The sequence below is a fragment of the Spinacia oleracea genome, unplaced genomic scaffold (assembly GCF_020520425.1).
Source record: "Spinacia oleracea cultivar Varoflay unplaced genomic scaffold, BTI_SOV_V1 SOVchr0_070, whole genome shotgun sequence".
Lineage (NCBI taxonomy): Eukaryota > Viridiplantae > Streptophyta > Magnoliopsida > Caryophyllales > Amaranthaceae > Spinacia > Spinacia oleracea.
The window spans coordinates 5,421-27,975 of NW_026614398.1; the positions used below are offsets into that span (position 1 = coordinate 5,421).

General features: G+C 38.7%; 1 protein-coding gene across 1 annotated transcript; it reads left to right on the plus strand.

The window, feature by feature from the left end:
* The first annotated feature begins 421 nt into the window (after positions 1 to 421).
* On the plus strand, positions 422 to 3,415 carry LOC130465142 (fatty acyl-CoA reductase 3-like). The gene is made up of 3 exons (XM_056834111.1): positions 422 to 512; positions 2,949 to 3,147; positions 3,289 to 3,415. Exons 1-3 carry the CDS (start codon positions 422 to 424, stop codon positions 3,413 to 3,415), a joined length of 417 nt encoding a protein of 138 aa, XP_056690089.1.
* The last annotated feature ends 19,140 nt before the right edge of the window (positions 3,416 to 22,555 follow it).

Below are 22,555 nucleotides of genomic sequence, written 5' to 3' on the forward strand. Positions count from 1 at the left end.
ATACAATCCAGGATCTAATGGAATTAATACTACAGAGATGCAAAGTGATAATGCGGCAACAGATTCTGCTGCTGAAGCTTTCTTTGCAAGCACATTGCGGTACATCCAATTCCAGAAACAAAAAGGTGGCGCAGTTAGTGAGAAATATGAACCTAATGTTAGTTTTTTTGTTGATCTGGGTAGGTTTGAATCATTTCTGAGACTGAAAACAAGCTGTTCAGATAATTAATGAATTTCTAATTTTTATTGTAGGAGAACTGAAAAGTTAAAACTTGAGAAGGGAAACAACTCGGTAACAATTGCTCTTCAATCCGCTAAACTTGTGAGAATTGTCGCCTTTGATCTTGCTCTTGGGACTCTTGAATGGTTCCCTCATTTGTCTTTGAATACGCTGACGCTGACGCTGCGTGCTACGTGTGTCATGGGAAGTTGCTTATCCAAGCATGATCTCAACTCTCAAATTGATTTGGTAATTGAAATTTTGAAGCGTCCAGGAGAAGTCCTCCCTGTTTGTCTTAGTGTCGCACGAACGCTGTAAATTCATAATTAGTGTGCTTCAATTTTAATTTCTCGGCTTTTTTTTTCTCGGTTCAAATTTTTATTTTATTTCATATTGTAATTTGTTTGATTTTGGTCTGACAATGGAGTTTTTTCATCTGCTTGAATGATATCTTGGGCCTCATTCGTTTATGGTTCACTTAAACTTTTATGTTAAAAGTGTAGTTAGGTTATCAACATGTTGGCTGATCTATGGTGAATTTGCCTTTTATTGGGTTGTAACTAAAATATTAAAAACGAATTTTTTTTTTAAAAAAAAAGTCATTTGCAACGCACATTTAGCTAATGTGCGTGGCAAATGACTTTTTTTTTTCGCCTAAAAGTCATTTGCGTCGCACATTTAGCTAATGTGCGTTGTAAATGACTTTTTAGGCATGTGCTGAAAAGTCATTTGCGTCGCACATTTAGCTAATGTGCGTTGCAAATGACTTTTCAGGCATGGTGCTGAAAAGTCATTTGCAACGCACATTTGCTAAATGTGCGAGGCAAATAAGGTTCATTTGCGTCGCACAAATGTGCGACGCAAATGACTTTTAGTCATTTGCGTCGAGAGCTTTTGCCACGCACGATGTGCGACGCAAATGTGCTTAAAAGTGCGATGCAAATGACCCTTTTTCCACTAGTGTGCCCAAAACTTATACAAGAATTCACTCAAACCCTTGACAAATTACCCATTACAAGAGCTCACTTAACCCTTGAACAACTCTTAAAATATAGACATTTGATAATTGATTAAACTATAATATGTAGAGAGTGAATAACTGTAAAGGAACTCGGAACTGTCAGGAACTTGGAACTGTAGGAACTGACTCTAAAAACGTGGAAAACAAAATATAATTTCTGTAAAATTATTCCACATAAACCAGACCCTTTTTGGAATGACAACGCAAGTCAGACACTCTTGAATGAATGAGGAAAGCTCTCCTTTTATAGAGGAAGAAACCTCAACCACTTTCTCCATAATCTTCTCCACTAACAACCACTAAGCCCTTCAATTTAGGCATGATACCATGACTTTAGTCAGTAGAGAAAATCATGGAGTTAGGGCTAAGCATAATCAGGTTTTCCATGATCTCCTATTATTTCTCCACTAATGTAGTTTTTCCAAAACAACGTAAAACAATGATTTTAATTTTCTAAAATAAAACCTTTTAAATCTGATTTTAATAAAATAGAAAAATAAATTTTATTAAAATAAAATAACTAACAATCAGATTTTATTTTACAAAAAGATTAATTATTTTTTATTTATTAAAATAAAATTTTAAACACATTAAACTACAAAAGATATTCAAAACAAATCCTAGAATGAATAGGACATTATTAAAAACGAATTTTAAATAATAAATAAATAAATATATGATATAAAAATCAGAATCCTAACTAAAATAAGATTTTATAAAAATTATCTTTATTTTAAAAACATAAATAAATAGAGTTTTACTAGGAGATAAATACTCAAAGTCAAAGGTAAATCCCTAACAACTAGGAGTGTTAAAAGCCACGTTATTGACACTTAAAATTACCTTAAAACTAGGAGTATTCTAGGAAGATAAACTGACGTTATTTCTCATAAGTTCCGACAAGTTCCTTTTGGCACCGTGTTCCTCAATTATTCAAGTTTCTACATACTTACATGAATCCTAGAAAATAACTCTTATTTTCTTCTTCATGCTTCATGATGCTCCAACTCAAGAGCCTCATGTTGATAGTTCCGCCTCTGGAACTTCTCCATGCTTGTTCCTACTCAGGAACTTTATACTCGTTGTTCCTCGTAGGATCTGCTGAGGAACTGATCTGTTTGTGTTCCTTTGAAGAACTTTGTTGCAGCTTGGATACTTGATTTATTGACTTGAACTCTTCATGTTTGTTTCTTCATCAAACCTATATTTGTTTCGTATACATATTGAAACTCAAACATAGGTTAGTCGTTTGCTAGTTGTCATCAAAACCATAAAGTCAGTGATGACAACCAATACAAGCAAGATGAAGAAAACCAAACTAATAAACAAGTATGCAGTAGTTAAGGACACAAACTCTAAGTCTAATGGTATACTTATATAATTAGACTTCTCTTCTGAAGTTCCCTTCACTTCTTGAGTTCCTTTCAGGAACTTCACTTCTTCTTGTATATATCTTCAGAAATTTCCAACTAAATGATCTTTATTAACCTTCATTACTTGTTCATGCACATCTAAACAATACACACATTAGTTAGATAATCATCATTGTTCATAATCATCAAAACACTATATTACTCAACAGTAATGACTACCATAAAGTTATATGCGTTCATAAATAAATAGTAGAAAATTACAAATTTCCTAAAATTGAAGAGTTAACCTAGCTCACATTATGTCGTTATATTTTGGACGAATATGTGGACGTAGGTGCTAGCCAAGGAGTGTTCAAAGTTGTAAGAGAAAAATGGGGAGCAAATTTCGAGTCTTTTGTGTCGGATAAAATAACCGTGGTTGCCGGTGATACATCGTACGAGAACTTAGGACTTACTGTTGATCAGCTGAAAGAAATGCACAAGGATATAGATGTCGTTATCAACGTAGCAGCAACCACAAAATTTGATGAAAGGTAATAATTATCATTTATGCACCCATGATATATTTATCAACGCATGGATTGGTATTTAAGACTACGATCAAGCTATTATGTATTCATGCGCATAATATATTACATATTTACATGTACGTAAATTGCATATAATGAGTGTAGGTATGATGTTGCGTTGGGTGTTAATACCCTAGGAGCCAAAAATGTTGTAAACTTTGCAAAGAATTGTTCTAGAATCCAGTTTGTCAGAGTTCACCTATTTGGGATGAACTTCTGCAAAGAAAACTGACTAGAGAGAGAGAGAAATAGAGAGAACTATTTTCTGTTATTGATTGAATGAATTAAGGAGTACAAGCTGAGAGTATAAATACATTAGGATGAGCTACATTGATGATGTGTTAGCACCAATCATAAACGTGCATTGGTACACATCAGCTAGGCTAATTATTACACCAAAAATCAGTTATAACTAACTCCCTTGAACTAAGGCAAATCAGTTAGGAATGTTCTAGAAGAAATGATTGTTGCAGCCTTGCTTGTTTGCTGTTGTTGTGATCATGTTGCTGGCAGTGTTGCTGAGCTGAGCTGAATACCAACACCCCCCCCCCCCCCCTCAAACTTGGCATGGGAGAGTCATTTATCATGCCAAGTTTGGTAGACAGATTTCTGTGTTGAGCACCGGGTAAAACTTTAGTAAAAATATCAGCTAACTGATTGTGAGTAGGAAGATAACTTAGATGCAAAAGCCCCTCAAGAACCTTATCTCGAGTAAAATGACAGTCCACTTCAATATGCTTTGTGCGCTCATGGAAGATAGGATTTGTAGCAATGTGAATGGCTGACTGGTTGTCACAATGTAGAGCAACAGGCTTCAAATTGTGCACCCCTAGTTCTTCAAGAAGTCGAACAATCCAGGTAACTTCAGCAGCAGCTTGAGACATTGCTCTATATTCTGCTTCAGAAGAACTTTTGGAGATGGTTGATTGCTTCTTCGATTTCCAACTAATAGGAGAATTTCCTAGTAGTAAAACATAACCAGTAACAGATCTCCTTGTTGTTGGACAGGCTGCCCAATCTGAATCAGAAAAAGCTTGCAAGGTGAGCTGTTCTGTAGCCCTGAGTAGAATACCTTGACCTGAAGTGGAATGAATGTATCTGAGAGTGTGAGTCAAAGCTTCAATATGTTGCAGAGTAGGAGAGTGCATAAATTGACTCAAACATTGAACAGCAAAGGAGATATCTGGTCTTGTGTGAGTGAGAAAATTCAGCTTGCCAACATAACATCTATATAGTTCTGCATTGTGATAAGGTGTTCCTTCAGTGGTGAGCTTTAGATTGAGAGGAAATGGAGTCACAACAGGTTTGGAAATGTCCAGCTCACAATCTTGAAGAAGTTCCTTGGTATACTTCTTTTGAGTAAGAATATAACCTTCATTGGTATGACTGACTTCAATACCAAGAAAAAAATTAAGAACTCCCAAATCCTTAATGCTGAATGTGAGATGCAAATGTGATTTCAGGGCAGCAATTTTATCCTCATTGGATCCTGTGATGAGGATGTCATCAACATATACAGCCACCACAGTCAAATCACCAGAATCTTGTTTGATAAACAAAGAGTAATCACTTTTAGACTACTTATAACCCTGTGACTTTAGTTCAGAGTGTAATCTAGCAAACCACTGCCTTGATGCCTGCTTTAAACCATATAAAGACTTGTTGAGTTTGCAAACAAAACCAGGTGGGGCAGTAACACCCACAAGAATTTTCATATAGACTTCCTCATCAAGGTGTCCATGAAGAAAAGCATTGTTGATATCTAGTTGGAAAATTCTCCAATTCTTACTGGCAGCTAGGCTGATTAAACACCTGACAGTGGACATTTTGACAACTGGAGAAAAGGTTGAAGGAAATATTGCCCTTGGTCCAAGTATGCATTCTATGTTAAGTCTAATAAATGCGGTTCAGTATTAATTAACAAGTTAATAATTCAGTGAGATCAAGTGAGCTGAATGCCTAGCTAGAGGCCGCTTCAGTTCAAGTGGAATTAATGATATTAATCCACAGCTTACTCTTGACTGAACCCGTAGGGTCACACAAATAGTACGTAAATGGATCAAGTATTTAATGGCATTAAATACTCCATTTATGGATATTCGGAATCGACGGATCTTGGTTTCAGTGGGAGCTGAGATCGTCACAGGCAAGAAATGAATACTCCGGAAACGATGATATTGCCGGAAACGGAAATATGGATCGTATCGGAAATATAAATATTATCCAAGTTGTAGATGTTGCCGGAAACGGAAACATGGTACGTATCGGGAAATATTATCGGAAATGGAAATATTGCCGGAATCGGAAATATTGCCGGAAACGGAAATATTGTCAGAATCGGAAATATTATCGGAATCGGAAAATAATTCCGGAAACGGAAATATTAAATATTTGTTCGAAACGGAAATTAATTCCGGAATCGAAAATATTAAATATTGTTCGTATCGGAAATATATTCCGGAATCGGGAATTTAATCGGAAGCGTATCGTACGAATAAGCATCGGACGAGGCCTGCCGGACGAGGGCCCTGCACGAAGCCAGGCCATCGCCCAGCAAGCCAAGCGCGCCACACGAACAGCCAAGGCCACGCCAGGCCCAGCGCAAGGCCAGGCCCAGCAGGCCGTGGCAGCGCGCACAGCGCGCGCAGCGCGCGCAGCTACGAGCAGTGGGCTGCGAGCATTGCTGCAGCTCGCGTGGGCTTGTAGCTCGCGTGGGCCGTGCGGCCGTGTGGGCTGTGCGCGGGCATGGCCTGCACGCTTGCGGGTCATGCTTGAGTAAGTGTTTGTGTTCGCATACGAAACCTAAAACGTGCAGAATTCGTTTAATGATTAAATTCCTAATTCTATTTGATAAATTAATTAAATAAGAGTTTTATTATAATTCTAATTTAATTAATTCGTATCCTAATAGGATTCTCTTTCCATACCCCTATAAATATGTGGCCTGGGTTCACAATTTACAACGTGTTATTCAAGTATTCAAAGTGAGTTTTTGAGAGAAAAATTCAGTCACACATCTTGCTCAAAAGTGCCGAAAATTTATAGTACCTTAGGGGCGATTCTAGTTGGTCAATCTTAAGGCGGATCCGGACGTGCTGTGGACTATCTACGGAGGGACGACACTTGAGTTCTTGTTCGGTTCGGGCGCAGCTAGGGAAGGCACGCAACAAAGAGTATGCATCTAAACTATGCTAAATGATTATGTGTAAATAATATGTATTCCTGGCTTAATGGTTGTTTCCGCATGATTTATGAATTGTCATATGTATCATAACCTAACAGTGGTATCACGAGCCTCTTATTATTTTCATAATCTAAATTGCATGAACATGGTTAAATATTACAAATTTGCAAGAATTAAAAGGGGTGATTAATTTTCGTAATTGTTAATTAATTGCAAATTGCGTTTATTTAATTATACGTACGCAGTTTTTCGGCAGTTTCTTCGTTACTCATCCAAATCGAGTGATTTTTGTGTCAATTCCGCATTTAAAAGGCATTCTAAAATTTTGACAAAAATAATATTTTTCTGCCGAACCCAGAATTCTCAAATTCGAAGCCTAACTATGACTTTTCGAAGGTTTTAGTTTTTCGAATGCAAAATTTCGTAAATTTAAGATGTTAAATTAAATATTTGCGATTCTTGTTGATAAATCTTGAATTTTTGATTGACCTACTGTATATGTTTAACAAGTTTGAATGCCTAGCCTTGTTAATTATGCAATCTAATTTGTAATTATGATTAATTAGTTGAAAATTAGAATAATTTAGAATTAATTTGATTTTCATAATTAATTATAATTTAATTAGAAACCTATGATTAAAAACCACCATAAAAATTGTAAATTTATGATAAATTTTAAATTTTTATGACCTAGGCTTGAATCTATGATAATCGGAAATCAATTGAATAATAAATTTTCGATTTTTCGCCCTAAAATTATGAAATTAATATAAATTTATTAATTTGTCATTAATTTTAAATATAAATTTAAAATTTTATGCGATTCGTTCATATAACTTGCACGCACAAAGCAATGGACGCTTCGTGTTACCCTTAAGGGGTGTTGTATAGTGCGGGCATGCGACGACGAGCAAGGGAGCTCGTCGCCCGTGCGGCACGAATGCAATGAGCAAGGGCATGGTGCACGAGCACAAGGCAGCAGCCCTGCCTTGTGTCGTGGGCCACGAGCTATGGACGAATGGGCATGGGCGAAGGCAAGGCACGGCAGTCGCGTGTGGGCAGCAAGCGAGCTGCGCCACAACACGCACTGCCTCGCGCAAGCGCGCGCAGCCTCGCGCGCAGCGAGCGCAGCCTCGCGCGCAGCGAGCGCAAGCTCGCGTGCCACGAGCGCTGCGCCCAGCGTCGATCGCGCGCAGCGAGCAATTGCTCGCGCACAGCGAGCGTTGGCTCGCGCACAGCGAGCGATGGCTCGCGCACAGCGAGCGATGGCTCGCGCACAGCGAGCGATGGCTCGCGCACAGCGAGCGATGGCTCGCGCACAGCGAGCGATGGCTCGCGCACAGCGAGCGATGGCTCGCGTGCATCAAGCGCTGGAGCGCGCGCAGCAAGCGCTGGCGAGCGCGCACAGCGAGCGATGGCTCGCGTGCATCGAGCGCTGGCGCGCGCGCAGCGAGCACCAACTTGTGCGATGGCTTGCGATGGGTAGATGCAGCAGCTATGCGACAAGCGCATGGGCTGCGCGCACATGGCCAGCGATGGCTGTGTGCGTGTGGCCCATGGGCGTGCGATGCGTAGGGTGTTTGCATTACGATTAGATCGTTTTGAATGTTTAATTTGAAATTTTCAGTTTACGTAATTTTAATTAAATTTAAAATTAATAATTTAAATTATTTTCTTGGATTTTAATTTTGAATATTGTAATTGTAATAAATTTTATTTATTCTAATTATTTTACTAAAATTAAAATCATGAATTAATTTAAATACGACTGAAATCAAATTAAAATTTTTGGATTCAATTATAAATTTATATGGCTTTAAATTTTAATTAAATTTGTATGTTTCCGGTTAGACTTGAAATACATTTTTATGTTTAAAATTAGTAAAGCATATGAATTTATTGGTTTAAGTGGGAGCGCTTTTTAGTCATAAACTCTTGATTAGGTCTACGAATCCTTAAGGTTAAAACAACTTGATTAGAATTAATAAGGACTGAATAATTGGTAGATTATTGGTGCCCTTGATTAATTGCTGCAAATGTTTACGTGATGCATATTGTGTTTTACTAACCAGCTATGTGGGCCATTCATGATAATGAATGGGTGAATGGTATATATTGTATATGTACTGTTTTGCAGGTTATGAAGTGACTAGTATGGCCCAAATAGGATAGAAAATATGGTCTGCGTACCATTAATTTGAATGTAATTGGTCTAAAGTACCAAAGTTGTTTTTCAATTCAAATATGGTCTGCGTACCATCAAATAGTTGTAATTAGTTTTAATTATAGCTTATCCTATTTGAAGAAAATGGTGCCTCCCACAGAGATTTTCAGACGGACTTTGAAGTCAAAGCTTCAAGATGAAGTCGGGCCATACTAGATCACATTTATCTTATGCATGCTTTAAATTATTTATTGCTTTAAATATGTCTTAATTATGCATAAGATTGTGGCTTGATTATGTTGCATGATTAAGGATTTTAGTTCACTTAAAATCTAACCAACATAGTAAGAGCCTTAAGTTCCAAACTTAAAAATTGAGTTAAAAGGTGCCATGCCAAAATATACACTTGCTTGGATATCCTTTACATCAATCTAGTAATAGTTTTCGCTCAGCGAGGTATTACTTATTGGTCCTAAAGGGGCAAGGTACACAAATAATTGTGAGTACATGTTAGTTTTGGTGAAACTCAACGATATAAGTAAGGAGTCCTTTTATGTCGTGGCAAAATCGATAGGTTTACCTAATAAGTTCTTAGACGTACCTATCAACCAAGAATAGTTTCTAGACTATTAGCAAAAGGCTTTTGCTTACCTAAGATGTTTTAGGATTAAGTCGACAAACTGTGCTTAGTTCTTCATTGATTTTAGGATCTTGGAATCATTTTATTCACACCTGCCGGAACACATAACTTGAATAAAATGCTTAATAAACATTGAATTATGCATGTATGCTAGAATTTAAGTTTATTAAGAGAAACTGTGAATGGTTATTTATTTGTTTATTCTTTTCAATTGTAGTTTTTAATATGGCAAACAACAATTCATTCAACATTCGATCAATTCTCGAAAAGGAGAAGTTGAACGGGAAAAACTTCCTTGACTGGCAAAGGAACTTGCAAATAGTTCTTATGCAGGAAGAAAAGGAGTATGTCCTAGATGAGGCGATGCCCGAAGCCGCAGGCGACGGGGTTACTCAGGCAGCCCTCAATCGTTGGATTGATGCCAACAAGGATGTGAAATGTCTAATGCTCGCCACCATGAGTGCGGATCTGCAGAAAACGTTCATCAACTCAGATGCTTTCACAATCATCAGTGAGTTGAAGAACATGTTCCAAGATCTGGCTCGAGTCGAAAGATTCGAGACTCATAGGCAAATTCTTGAGACCAAGCTTAAGAAAGGCGAGCCCGTAAGTCCACATGTTCTCAAAATGATTGGACTCATTGAGAATATGAGTCGGCTGGATCAGCAATTTTCTCAGGAAATGGCTATAGACACCATCCTCCATTCTCTTCATAGCGGGTATGATCAGTTCAAACTGAACTACAGTATGAATACTCTGGACAAAACGCTCACTGAGCTTCACGGTATGATGAAGACCGCTGAAAAGACGCTCAAAAGTGATAAGCAGGATGTGCTTATGGTGCGTGGGGGCAAGTTCAAGAAATCTGGAAAGAAGAGGAATGCTAAGAAAGGTGGCAACAAGGCCAGCCCAACTAAGCAAACTGGCGCCAAATCTGTAAAGAGGAAGGTCAGTCAACCCACTTCTGAATCCGAATGCTTCTACTGCAAGAAGAAGGGGCATTGGAAGAGAGATTGCTTGAAGCTAAAGGAAGATCAGAAGAACGGAACAGTCGTTCCATCTTCAGGTATTTTCGTTATAGACTGTATACTTGCTAATTCAACTTCTTGGGTATTAGATACAGGTTGTGGCTCACACTTATGTTCCAATCCACAGAAACTAAGAAGAAGTAGAAAGTTAAGCAAGGGTGAAGTCGACCTACGAGTGGGAAATGGAGCACGGATTGCTGCATTAGCTGTAGGAACTTACTATTTGTCGTTGCCCTCCGGGCTAGTTTTGGAACTGGAAGATTGTTTCCATGTTCCAAGTCTTACTAAAAACATCATTTCAGTTTCTTGCTTAGATGCTAAGGGATTTTCTTTTTAATAAAAGACAATAGTTGTTCGTTTTATTTTAGAGAGATGTTTTATGGATCTGCTAGGTTAGTCAATGGACTTTATTTATTAGATCACGACAAACAAGTATATAACATAAATACCAAAAAGGCCAAAAAGGATGATTCAGATCTCACCTATTTGTGGCATTGTCGATTAGGCCATATAAACTTGAAACGCTTAAAAAGACTTCAAAAGGAAGGAATTCTAGAACCATTTGACTTAGAGGATTATGGTAAATGCGAATCATGTTTACTTGGCAAAATGACAAAGCAACCTTTCTCTAAAGTTGGAGAAAGAGCAAATGAACTATTGGGTTTAATCCATACAGATGTATGTGGACCAATGAGTACAAATGCTAGAGGTGGTTTCAGCTACTTTATCACTTTCACTGATGACTTCAGTAGGTATGGTTATGTCTACCTAATGAAGCATAAGTCTGAATCCTTTGACAAATTCAAGGAATTTCGGAGTGAAGTAGAGAATCAATTAGGCAAGAAGATTAAGGCACTGCGGTCTGATAGAGGCGGTGAATATCTGAGCTATGAATTTGATGACCATCTGAAAGAATGTGGAATTCTATCAGAATTGACTCCTCCTGGAACACCACAATGGAACGGTGTGTCGGAACGGAGGAACAGAACCTTGCTAGACATGGTCAGGTCAATGATGGGTCAGGCCGAACTTCCATTAGAATTTTGGGGACATGCACTAAATACAGCTGCACTCACTATAAATAGAGCTCCGTCTAAAGCTGTCGAAAAGACTCCATACGAATTATGGTTTGGAAAGCCTCCAATTGTGTCTTTTCTTATGATTTGGGGATGTGAAGTATACGTCAAACGATTAATTTCAGACAAACTTCATCCAAAATCTGACAAATGTATCCTTGTGGGCTATCCAAAGGAAACAAAGGGGTATTACTTCTACAATACATCTGAGAACAAGGTGTTTGTTGCTCGAGATGGTGTCTTTTTGGAGAAAGATCACATTTCCAAAATGACAAGTGGGAGAAAAGTAGACCTCGAAGAAATTCGAGTCGAACAACAAACTCTAGAGAATGCTCAAGATGACATTCAGGATGAAACTCAGAGATCTTTAGAAGAATCTGGTGAGAATCATGGTCAATCTATAAATGTTACCCCGCGTAGATCGCAAAGATATAGATCTCAACCGGAAAGGTACTTAGGTATTTTGACGAACTAGAGCTATGACGTTCTATTACTTGAAAGTGACGAACCTGCGACTTACAAACAAGCTATGACGAGCCCTAGCTCCAAGCAATGGCAAGAAGCCATGCAATCTGAATTAGACTCCATGTCAGAAAACCAAGTATGGGATTTGGTCGATTTGCCAGATGGCTACCAAGCCATTGGAAGCAAATGGGTTTTCAAACTGAAAAAGGACAAGGATGGGAAACTTGAAGTTTTCAAAGCTAGATTGGTTACAAAAGGTTACAGGCAAGTCCACGGTGTGGATTACGATGAAACCTTTTCACCAGTTGCAATGCTAAAGTCTATTCGGATAATGTTAGCAATCGCTGCATATTACGATTACGAAATATGGCAGATGGATGTCAAAACTGCTTTCTTAAACGGCGTTTTAAAAGAAACTGTGTTTATGACACAGCCTGAAGGTTTTGAGGATCCAAAGAATGCTAAAAAGGTATGCAAGCTAAAGAAGTCAATCTACGGATTGAAGCAGGCATCCAGGAGCTGGAATACACGTTTTGATGAAGCAGTCAAGGACTTTGGTTTCATCAAGAACGCAGACGAATCTTGTGTATACAAGAAGGTCAGTGGGAGCAAAATTGCTTTCCTAGTATTATATGTCGACGACATATTGCTTATCGGAAATGACATTCCTATATTGAACTCTGTCAAGATTTGGCTTGGGAAATGTTTTTCGATGAAGGATCTAGGAGAAGCACAGTACATATTGGGCATCAAGATTTACAGAGATAGATCTAAAAGGATGATTGGACTTAGTCAAAGCACTTATATCAATAAGGTGCTTGATAGGTTCAAGATGGCGGACTCCAAGCGATGCTACCTACCCATGTCTTGTTCCCACTGACCTGGGACTTAGCCAAGCGGACTTATTGATAGCCAAGCGGACTTAGGACTCCCAGGTCATTGGGAACAAGACATGGGTAGGTAGCATCGCTTGGAGTCCGCCATCTTGAACCTATCAAGCACCTTATTGATATAAGTGCTTTGGCTAAGTCCAATCATCCTTTTAGATCTATCTCTGTAAATCTTGATGCCCAATATGTACTGTGCTTCTCCTAGATCCTTCATCGAAAAACATTTCCCAAGCCAAATCTTGACAGAGTTCAACATAGGAATGTCATTTCCGATAAGCAATATGTCGTCGACATATAATACTAGGAAAGCAATTTTGCTCCCACTGACCTTCTTGTATACACAAGATTCGTCTGCGTTCTTGATGAAACCAAAGTCCTTGACTGCTTCATCAAAACGTATATTCCAGCTCCTGGATGCCTGCTTCAATCCGTAGATTGACTTCTTTAGCTTGCATACCTTTTTAGCATTCTTTGGATCCTCAAAACCTTCAGGCTGTGTCATAAACACAGTTTCTGTTAAAACGCCGTTTAAGAAAGCAGTTTTGACATCCATCTGCCATATTTCGTAATCGTAATATGCAGCGATTGCTAACATTATCCGAATAGACTTTAGCATTGCAACTGGTGAAAAGGTTTCATCGTAATCCACACCGTGGACTTGCCCGTAACCTTTTGCAACCAATCTAGCTTTGAAAACTTCAAGTTTCCCATCCTTGTCCTTTTTCAGTTTGAAAACCCATTTGCTTCCAATGGCTTGGTAGCCATCTGGCAAATCGACCAAATCCCATACTTGGTTTTCAGACATGGAGTCTAATTCAGATTGCATGGCTTCTTGCCATTGCTTGGAGCTAGGGCTCGTCATAGCTTGTTTGTAAGTCGCAGGTTCATCACTTTCAAGTAATAGAACGTCATAGCTCTAGTTCGTCAAAATACCTAAGTACCTTTCCGGTTGAGATCTATATCTTTGCGATCTACGCGGGGTAACATTTATAGATTGACCATGATTCTCACCAGATTCTTCTAAAGATCTCTGAGTTTCATCCTGAATGTCATCTTGAGCATTCTCTAGAGTTTGTTGTTCGACTCGAATTTCTTCGAGGTCTACTTTTCTCCCACTTGTCATTTTGGAAATGTGATCTTTCTCCAAAAAGACACCATCTCGAGCAACAAACACCTTGTTCTCAGATGTATTGTAGAAGTAATACCCCTTTGTTTCCTTTGGATAGCCCACAAGGATACATTTGTCAGATTTTGGATGAAGTTTGTCTGAAATTAATCGTTTGACGTATACTTCACATCCCCAAATCTTCAGAAAAGACACATTTGGAGGCTTTCCAAACCATAATTCATATGGAGTCTTTTCGACAGCTTTAGACGGAGCTCTATTTATAGTGAGTGCAGCATTATTTAGTGCATGTCCCCAAAATTCTAATGGAAGTTTGTCCTGACCCATTATTGATCTGACCATGTCTAGCAAGGTTCTGTTCCTCCGTTCCGACACACCGTTCCATTGTGGTGTTCCAGGAGGAGTCAATTCTGATAGAATTCCACATTCTTTCAGATGGTCATCAAATTCATAGCTCAGATATTCACCGCCTCTATCAGACCGCAGTGCCTTAATCTTCTTGCCTAATTGATTCTCTACTTCACTCTGAAATTCCTTGAATTTGTCAAAGGATTCAGACTTATGCTTCATTAGGTAGACATAACCATATCTACTGAAGTCATCAGTGAAAGTGATAAAGTAGCTGAAACCACCTCTAGCATTTGTACTCATTGGTCCACATACGTCTGTATGGATTAAACCCAATAGTTCATTTGCTCTTTCTCCAACTTTAGAGAAAGGTTGCTTTGTCATTTTGCCAAGTAAACATGATTCGCATTTACCATAATCCTCTAAGTCAAATGGTTCTAGAATTCCTTCCTTTTGAAGTCTTTCTAAGCGTTTCAAGTTTATATGGCCTAATCGACAATGCCACAGATAGGTGAGATCTGAATCATCCTTTTTGGCCTTTTTGGTATTTATGTTATATACTTGTTTGTCGTGATCTAATAAATAAAGTCCATTGACTAATCTAGCAGATCCATAAAACATCTCTTTAAAATAAAACGAACAACTATTGTCTTTTATTAAAAAGGAAAATCCCTTAGCATCTAAGCAAGAAACTGAAATGATGTTTTTAGTAAGACTTGGAACATGGAAACATTCTTCCAGTTCCAAAACTAGCCCGGAGGGCAACGGCAAATAATAAGTTCCTACAGCTAATGCAGCAATCCGTGCTCCATTTCCCACTCGTAGGTCGACTTCATCCTTGCTTAACTTTCTACTTCTTCTTAGTCCCTGTGGATTGGAACATAAGTGTGAGCCACAACCTGTATCTAATACCCAAGAAGTTGAATTAGCAAGTATACAGTCTATAACGAAAATACCTGAAGATGGAACGACTGTTCCGTTCTTCTGATCTTCCTTTAGCTTTGGACATTCTCTTTTGTAATGGCCTATTCCATCACAATAAAGACAGCTTGATGTGGACTTGTCCTGCTTTGATTTAGCATTGCCCTTGGACTTTCCACTTTTCTTGAACAGTCTCCTTCTAGCCTTAAGTAAATCTTTGGCTTCACAGTCCAGTATTATCTCAGCCTTTCTGACAAGGTGAACAAATTCTGCAACTGTTTCTTCTCTTGGTTCACTTAGGTATAGTTGCTTGAAGCGACCAAACCCACTGTGTAGTGAATTGAGCAAGATAGAGACTGCCATCCTTTCGCTTATTGGTGTTCCTAGTAGACTTAGGCGATCAAAGTATGAACGCATAAGATCCACATGAAACCTCAGTGGGACGCCTACCCTCTGTTTAGTGCGAAGGAGCTGAACATGTGTTTCTTGGACTTACATCCTATAACACCTGTTGGGAGAACTAACCTTTAGACCAGACATTGATTCAATCAACTCATGGACGTTCAGGTCCCTGTCCTCCGTGCTTCCACGACAGATATCCCTCAGATTCTTGATGAGCGTAAAAGGTTCATAGGCTACAAACCTTCTAGCCCAATCATCAGGGATATTGTTCAGCATGAGACTCATAACCTTTTTGAGATCCGCATCCCAGGCGTAAAATCTCTCAGGGGTCATGTCTCTGGCATAGTAGCTTGGCATGGGATGTGATAGTACATACTCAAGTCCATTGAGTTTGACTATTTCAACTAGCTTAGCTTCCCGTTCAAGAAAATTTGCCAGGTTCAGCTTGACCATAAGCTCAGAACCTATGATGATGTTTTGATTGTTGTTTGCCATATTTAAAACTACAATTGAAAAGAATAAACAAATAAATAACCATTCACAGTTTCTCTTAATAAACTTAAATTCTAGCATACATGCATAATTCAATGTTCATTAAGCATTTTATTCAAGTTATGTGTTCCGGCAGGTGTGAATAAAATGATTCCAAGATCCTAAAATCATTGAAGAACTAAGCACAGTTTGTTGAATTAATCCTAAAACATCTTAGGTAAGCAAAAGCCTTTTGCTAATAGTCTAGAAACTATTCTTGGTTGATAGGTACGTCTAAGAACTTATTAGGTAAACCTATCGATTTTGCCACGACATAAAAGGACTCCTTACTTATATCGTTGAGTTTCACCAAAACTAACATGTACTCACAATTATTTGTGTACCTTGCCCATTTAGGACCAATAAGTAACACCTCGCTGAGCGAAAACTATTACTAGATTGATGTAAAGGATATCCAAGCATGTGTATATTTTGGCATGGCACCTTTTAACTCAATTTTAAAGTTTGGAACTTAAGGCTCTTACTATGTTGGTTAGATTTTAAGTGAACTAAAATCCTTAATCATGCAACATAATCAAGCTTTTGATCTCATGCATTTTAAGACATATTTAAAAGCAATAAATAACTTAAAACATGCATAAGATAAATGTGATCTAGTATGGCCCGACTTCATCTTGAAGCTTTAACTTCAAAGTCCGTCTTGAAAATCTCCGTGGGAGGCACCATTTTCTTCAAATAGAATAAGCTATAATTAAAACTAATTACAACTATTTGATGGTACGTAGACCATATTTGAATTGAAAAACAACTTTGGTACTTTAGACCAATTACATTCAAATTAATGGTACGCAGACCATATTTTCTATTCTATTTGGGCCATACTAGTCACTTCATAACCTGCAAAACAGTACATATACAATATATACCATTCACCATTCATTATCATGAATGGCCCACATAGCTGGTTAGTAAAACACATTATGCATCACATAAACATTTGCAGCAATTAATCAAGGGCACCAATAATCTACAAATTATTCAGTCCTTATTAATTCTAATCAAGTTGTTTTAACCTTAAGGATTTGTAGACCTAATCAAGAGTTTATGACTAAAAAGGGCTCCCACTTAAACCAATAAATTCATATGCTTTACTAATTTTAAACATAAAAATGTATTTCTAGTCTAACCGGAAACATACAAATTTAATTAAAATTTAAAGCTCATATAAATTTATAATTGAATCCAAAAAGTTTAATTTAATTTCAGTCGTATTTAAATTAATTCATGATTTTAATTTTAGTAAAATAATTAGAATAAATAAAATTTATTATAATTACAATATTCAAAATTAAAATCCAAGAAAATAATTTAAATTATTAATTTTAAAATTAATTAAAATTACGTAAACTGAAAATTTCAAATTAAAATTTCAAAACGATCTAATCGCAACGCAACAACTCCACGCATCGCACGCCCATGGGCCACACGCACACAGCCATCGCTGGCCATGTGCGCGCAGCCCATGCGCTTCCTCGCATCGCTGCTGCTCACCATCGCAAGGCATCACGCGAGCTGGTGCTCGCTGCGCGCGCCAGCGCTCGACGCACGAGCATGCTGCCGCAGCCCATCGTTGGGCGCAGCGCTCGTCGCACGTCGCAACAAGCACTCGCACGCCATCGCTGGGCGCAGCACTCGTCGCACGCACAACAAGCACTCGTACGCCATCGCTAGGCGCAGTGCTCGTCGCACGCACAATAAGCACTCGCACGCCATCGCTGGGTGCAGCGCTCGTCGCACGCACAATAGCGCTCGCTGCGCGCGAGCGATCGATGCTTGGCGCAGCACTCGTGGCACGCGAGCTTACGCTCGCTGCGCGCGAGGCTCCGCACGCTTGCGCGAGGCAGTGCGCGCTGTGGCGCAGCTCGCTTACTGCCCACACGCGACTGCTCGTGCCTTGCTCTCGCCCTCGCCCATTCGCCCATTGCACACAGCCCACGACACAAGGCAGGGCTGCTGCCTCGTGCTCGTGCACCATGGCCTTGCTCATTGCATTCGTACCGCATGGGCGACGAGCTCCCTTGCTCGTCGTCACATGCCCGCACTATACAACACCCCTTAAGGGTAACACGTAGCGTCCATTGCTTTGTGCGTGCAAGTCATATGAGCGAATCGCATAAAAAATTTAAAATTTATATTCAAAATTAATGACAAATTAATAATTAATATTAATTTCATAATTTTAGGGCGAAAAATCGAAAATTTATTATTCAATTGATTTCCGATTAACATGGATTCAAGTCTAGGTCATAAAATTTAAAATTTAACATAAATTTACAATTTTTATGGTGGTTTTTAATCATAGGTATCTAATTAAATTATAACTAATTATGAAAATCAAATTAATTCCAAATTATTCCAATTTTCAACAAATTAATCATAATTACAAATTAGATTGCATAATTAACAAGGCTAGGCATTCAAACTTGTTAAACATATACAGTAGGTCAATCAAAAATTCAAGATTTATCAACAAGAATCGCAAATATTTAATTTAACATCTTAAATTTACGAAATTTTGCATTCGAAAAACTAAAACCTTCGAAAAGTCATAGTTAGGCTTCGAATTTGAGAATTCTGGGTTCGGCCGAAAAATACTCTTTTTGTCAAAATTTTAGAATGCCTTTTACATGCGGAATTGACACAAAAATCACTCGATTTGGATGAGTAACGAAGAAACTGCCGAAAAACTGCGTACGTATAATTAAATAAACGCAATTTGCAATTAATTAACAATTACGAAAATTAATCACCCCTTTTAATTCTTGCAAATTTGTAATATTTAACCATGTGCATGCAATTTAGATTATGAAAATAATAAGAGGCTCGTGATTCCACTGTTAGGTTATGATACATATGACAATTCATAAATCATGCGGAAAAACCATAAAGCCAGGAAAGCATATTATTTACACATAATCATTTAGCATAGTTTAGATGCATACTCTTTGTTGCGTGCCTTCCCTAGCTGCGCCCGAACCGAACAAGAACAAGTCTTTAGGACTCCAAGTGTCGTCCCTCCGTAGATAGTCCACAGCACGTCCGGATCCGCCTTAAGCTTGACCAACTAGGATCGCCCTTAAGGTACTTAGAATTTTCGGCACTTATAGGCTATTGTATGACTGAATTTTTGCTCTCAAAAATCACTTTGAATACTTGAATACTCATTGTAAATATGTGACCCTAGGCACCTATTTATAGAGTTATGGAAAAGGATTTGGAATCCTATTAGGATACTAATTTATTTAATTATAATCCTACTAGGAATCTAATTAAATAAACTAAATCTTTTAGGATTAGATTTAATCATATGACAAATCCCGGTAGCCTTAGGATTCGAGTAACACACTTCGAGTGATACGCTAGCACCGCACGCAGGCCTTGCGGCCCACGCACAGCGCCAGCCCACTCGTCGCAGCCCCGCGCGCGCGCCAAGGCCATTGCTGGGCCTGGCCTTGCGCTGGACCGGGCGTGGCTTTGCAGCGTGTTTTTGGGCGCTTGGGCTTGCTGATCGTAGGCCTGGCTTCGTGCTGGGCCTTCGTCTAGCAAGTCTCGTCCGATGCCAATTCGTACGACGCGCTTCTGATTAAATTCCCGATTCCGGAATTTATTTCCGATACGAACAATATTTAATATTTTCGATTCCGGAATTAATTTCCGTTTCGAACAAATATTTAATATTTCCGTTTCCGGAATTATTTTCCGATTCCGATAATATTTCCGATTCTGACAATATTTCCGTTTCCGGCAATATTTCCGATTCCGGTAATATTTCCATTTCCGATAATATTTTCCGATACGTACCATGTTTCCGTTTCCGGCAACATCTACGACTTGGATAATATTTATATTTCCGATACGATCCATATTTCCGTTTCCGGCAATATCATCGTTTCCGGAGTATTCATTTCTTGCCTGTGACGATCTCAGCTCCCACTGAAACCAAGATCCGTCGATTCCGAATATCCATAGATGGAGTATTTAATGCCATTAAATACTTGATCCGTTTACGTACTATTTGTGTGACCCTACGGGTTCAGTCAAGAGTAAGCTGTGGATTAATATCATTAATTCCACTTGAACTGAAGCGGCCTCTAGCTAGGCATTCAGCTCACTTGATCTCACTGAATTATTAACTTGTTAATTAATACTGAACCGCATTTATTAGACTTAACATTGAATGCATACTTGGACCAAGGGCATTATTTCCTTCACCACTATCCTATTCTTTATCCGAGGAGAGATAAGGATAGGCTATGATATAAGTGGCTTGAAATTTCTTTGCCTTCTTATTCACAATATTCACTACCCGTGCCCGTTGACGCCCAGAACGACATTGTTCCTTTGCAATTCATGAAACTCTTTGAAGATTGGCACGGAGATGGGAAAACTCAGGAAGCTGCACACCCATCAGAAATCGATGAATTTTCCCATAGACTTCGGAGTCAACTAGGCCAAGGATATGTTATACCCAATCAACATATCATCCACAAAAGGATCTAAGGGGAATCGAAGTCCATACTCAAGATGATGAGTATAGACTGCAAAAAAAAACCCCTCGGAGGATGGGTCACGGAGGACACTCCTGGTTAAGGAGCTCACACCAATATCCATGTGAATATTGGATGCCGTATAGATCCTCTTCTACCCAATAGTAATGATTTCTTATGGCTTTCATATCAGCCACTCACTGTTGGGGGCATTGTTCAACGGACCACCATGAGCCCAAACGTCATGCAGACACGGCGCAAGCCTTGAATTAGGATTCGCCTCCTCGTGAAAACGAGGATAATCATGGCAAAGGGTATATCGCCCCGAAGAACCAGCTTTCCAGCTCGACTCAACACGAGTAGCTCCCTCGGATCTATCAGCAGCAGCGCTCCCTTAAGCGTCGAGAAGACGAAAACCCTTCTTGGGTCTCTCCAGAGAAACTTCCTCCTTTTCCCTCTCACTAGAGGAATCCACAATGAATTTACTCTTCCCCTTATCTCGAGCCACGCCGGAAAACCTAGACGTAGGGTTTAGACGGTGGGGTAGAAGAAAAATTCGATGGAAAACGAGAAATTAACAAGAAGAATACCTTCTCTAGAAGCGGAATTTGCCGACAAGTTGAATGCAACAGAGTCGTGAAGATAATTCCTAACAACAAAACGAATATCTACAAAATTAGCAGAGGAAGCTCGGCCTGAGTTTGAGAGAATTTTGAGAGAGCGGTGTGAAATAAAGATTGGAATGAGGTGTTGGGCCGGATATTTGTAGGGAAGCAACCTAAAAACAGCATAACTTCCTTTCAGTTGTACACCGCATGATCATTTGAAGTTGAAACGACGATCGACACTTGTCATAAATGCACTAATTCGAAATCCCCTTTTAAATCAAATGGCGGGACTATTGGACTTCAAAACCGTCAAGTTGTATATGGGTACCCATTCATTATATCCTTAATGAAATGGGTGTGGGGGGAATGTTATTTGGGTGCCCAATTGTCTATCGATTGGGCCTGCTGCGCAAAAGCCCACTTGGCTAACACTACATAAAGTCAGCTTCCTCTCATAGGCTCCACGCCTCACATAAGCGGCCCAAGACCCATTCATATTAAAGCTCTAGCTTCATTTACTACACAAACAATATAAATATGTCGTCTTAGAGCACATATTAAAGTACGTTCATTTATTGCCTTCACACTTACAATTTTTTAGAGCACTCTCTCTAGACTTGAACTAAGTAATTACTTAGGCATCAGAGGGATTTTCCTCTGAAACACCCCCGAGGCTAGTAATCTAACTCGTGTGCAGGTATTATTTGACTTATCACATCAAGAGCAAGCTAAATCTTCTACACCAACTAAAGGACCTTTAATCTATTGTTTCATACCCGGAATAATATTAATATCACCTAGTGAAAGAAAGTAGGAAATAACTAGTACACAAATTGTGGGATGTAATATTTGGACCTAGAGACTAGCTTAAAATTTCTATCTCATTTTTCTTTTGTTTCAACATACTCCCCCCGTATTTATTTAAGAGATACATTTGTCTTTTTCGGCCGTATTTATTTCAGAGATACACTTGCCATATTTAGTGACTTATCAACTCCACCATCTAATTAAATACAGAGTAATACATTTAATTTACCCTATGACCCACCATCCTATTAAACAAATAATTTCAGAAACCCACCCCACCTCCCAACCCCCAAAAATGACATGGTCCCCACTTATTTATTTATTAAAATATCTACCCAACTTCACTTTCTTTATTATTTTATTTCATTCAATTTTTCTTCTTAATACCCGTGCCCGGCCAAGTGTATCTCTTAAATGAATGCAGAGGGAGTACTACGTACAACATTTATAGCTTCTAAAATCACATAAAAAATCAGCCGTCTACAAGTCATTTAAGTAATCTAAATATGTCAAGTAATTAATTTTTTATACACGTCATTCTATATATAGTTGGGTGTAATAACTACAAGATGACCTATAAGATATGGACGTTTGAGGCACCTTGAACTGGCATCCTTGCTAAATTCGTACTATACAAAACAAAAAACAAAAATTCAATAATTTATGCAATTACT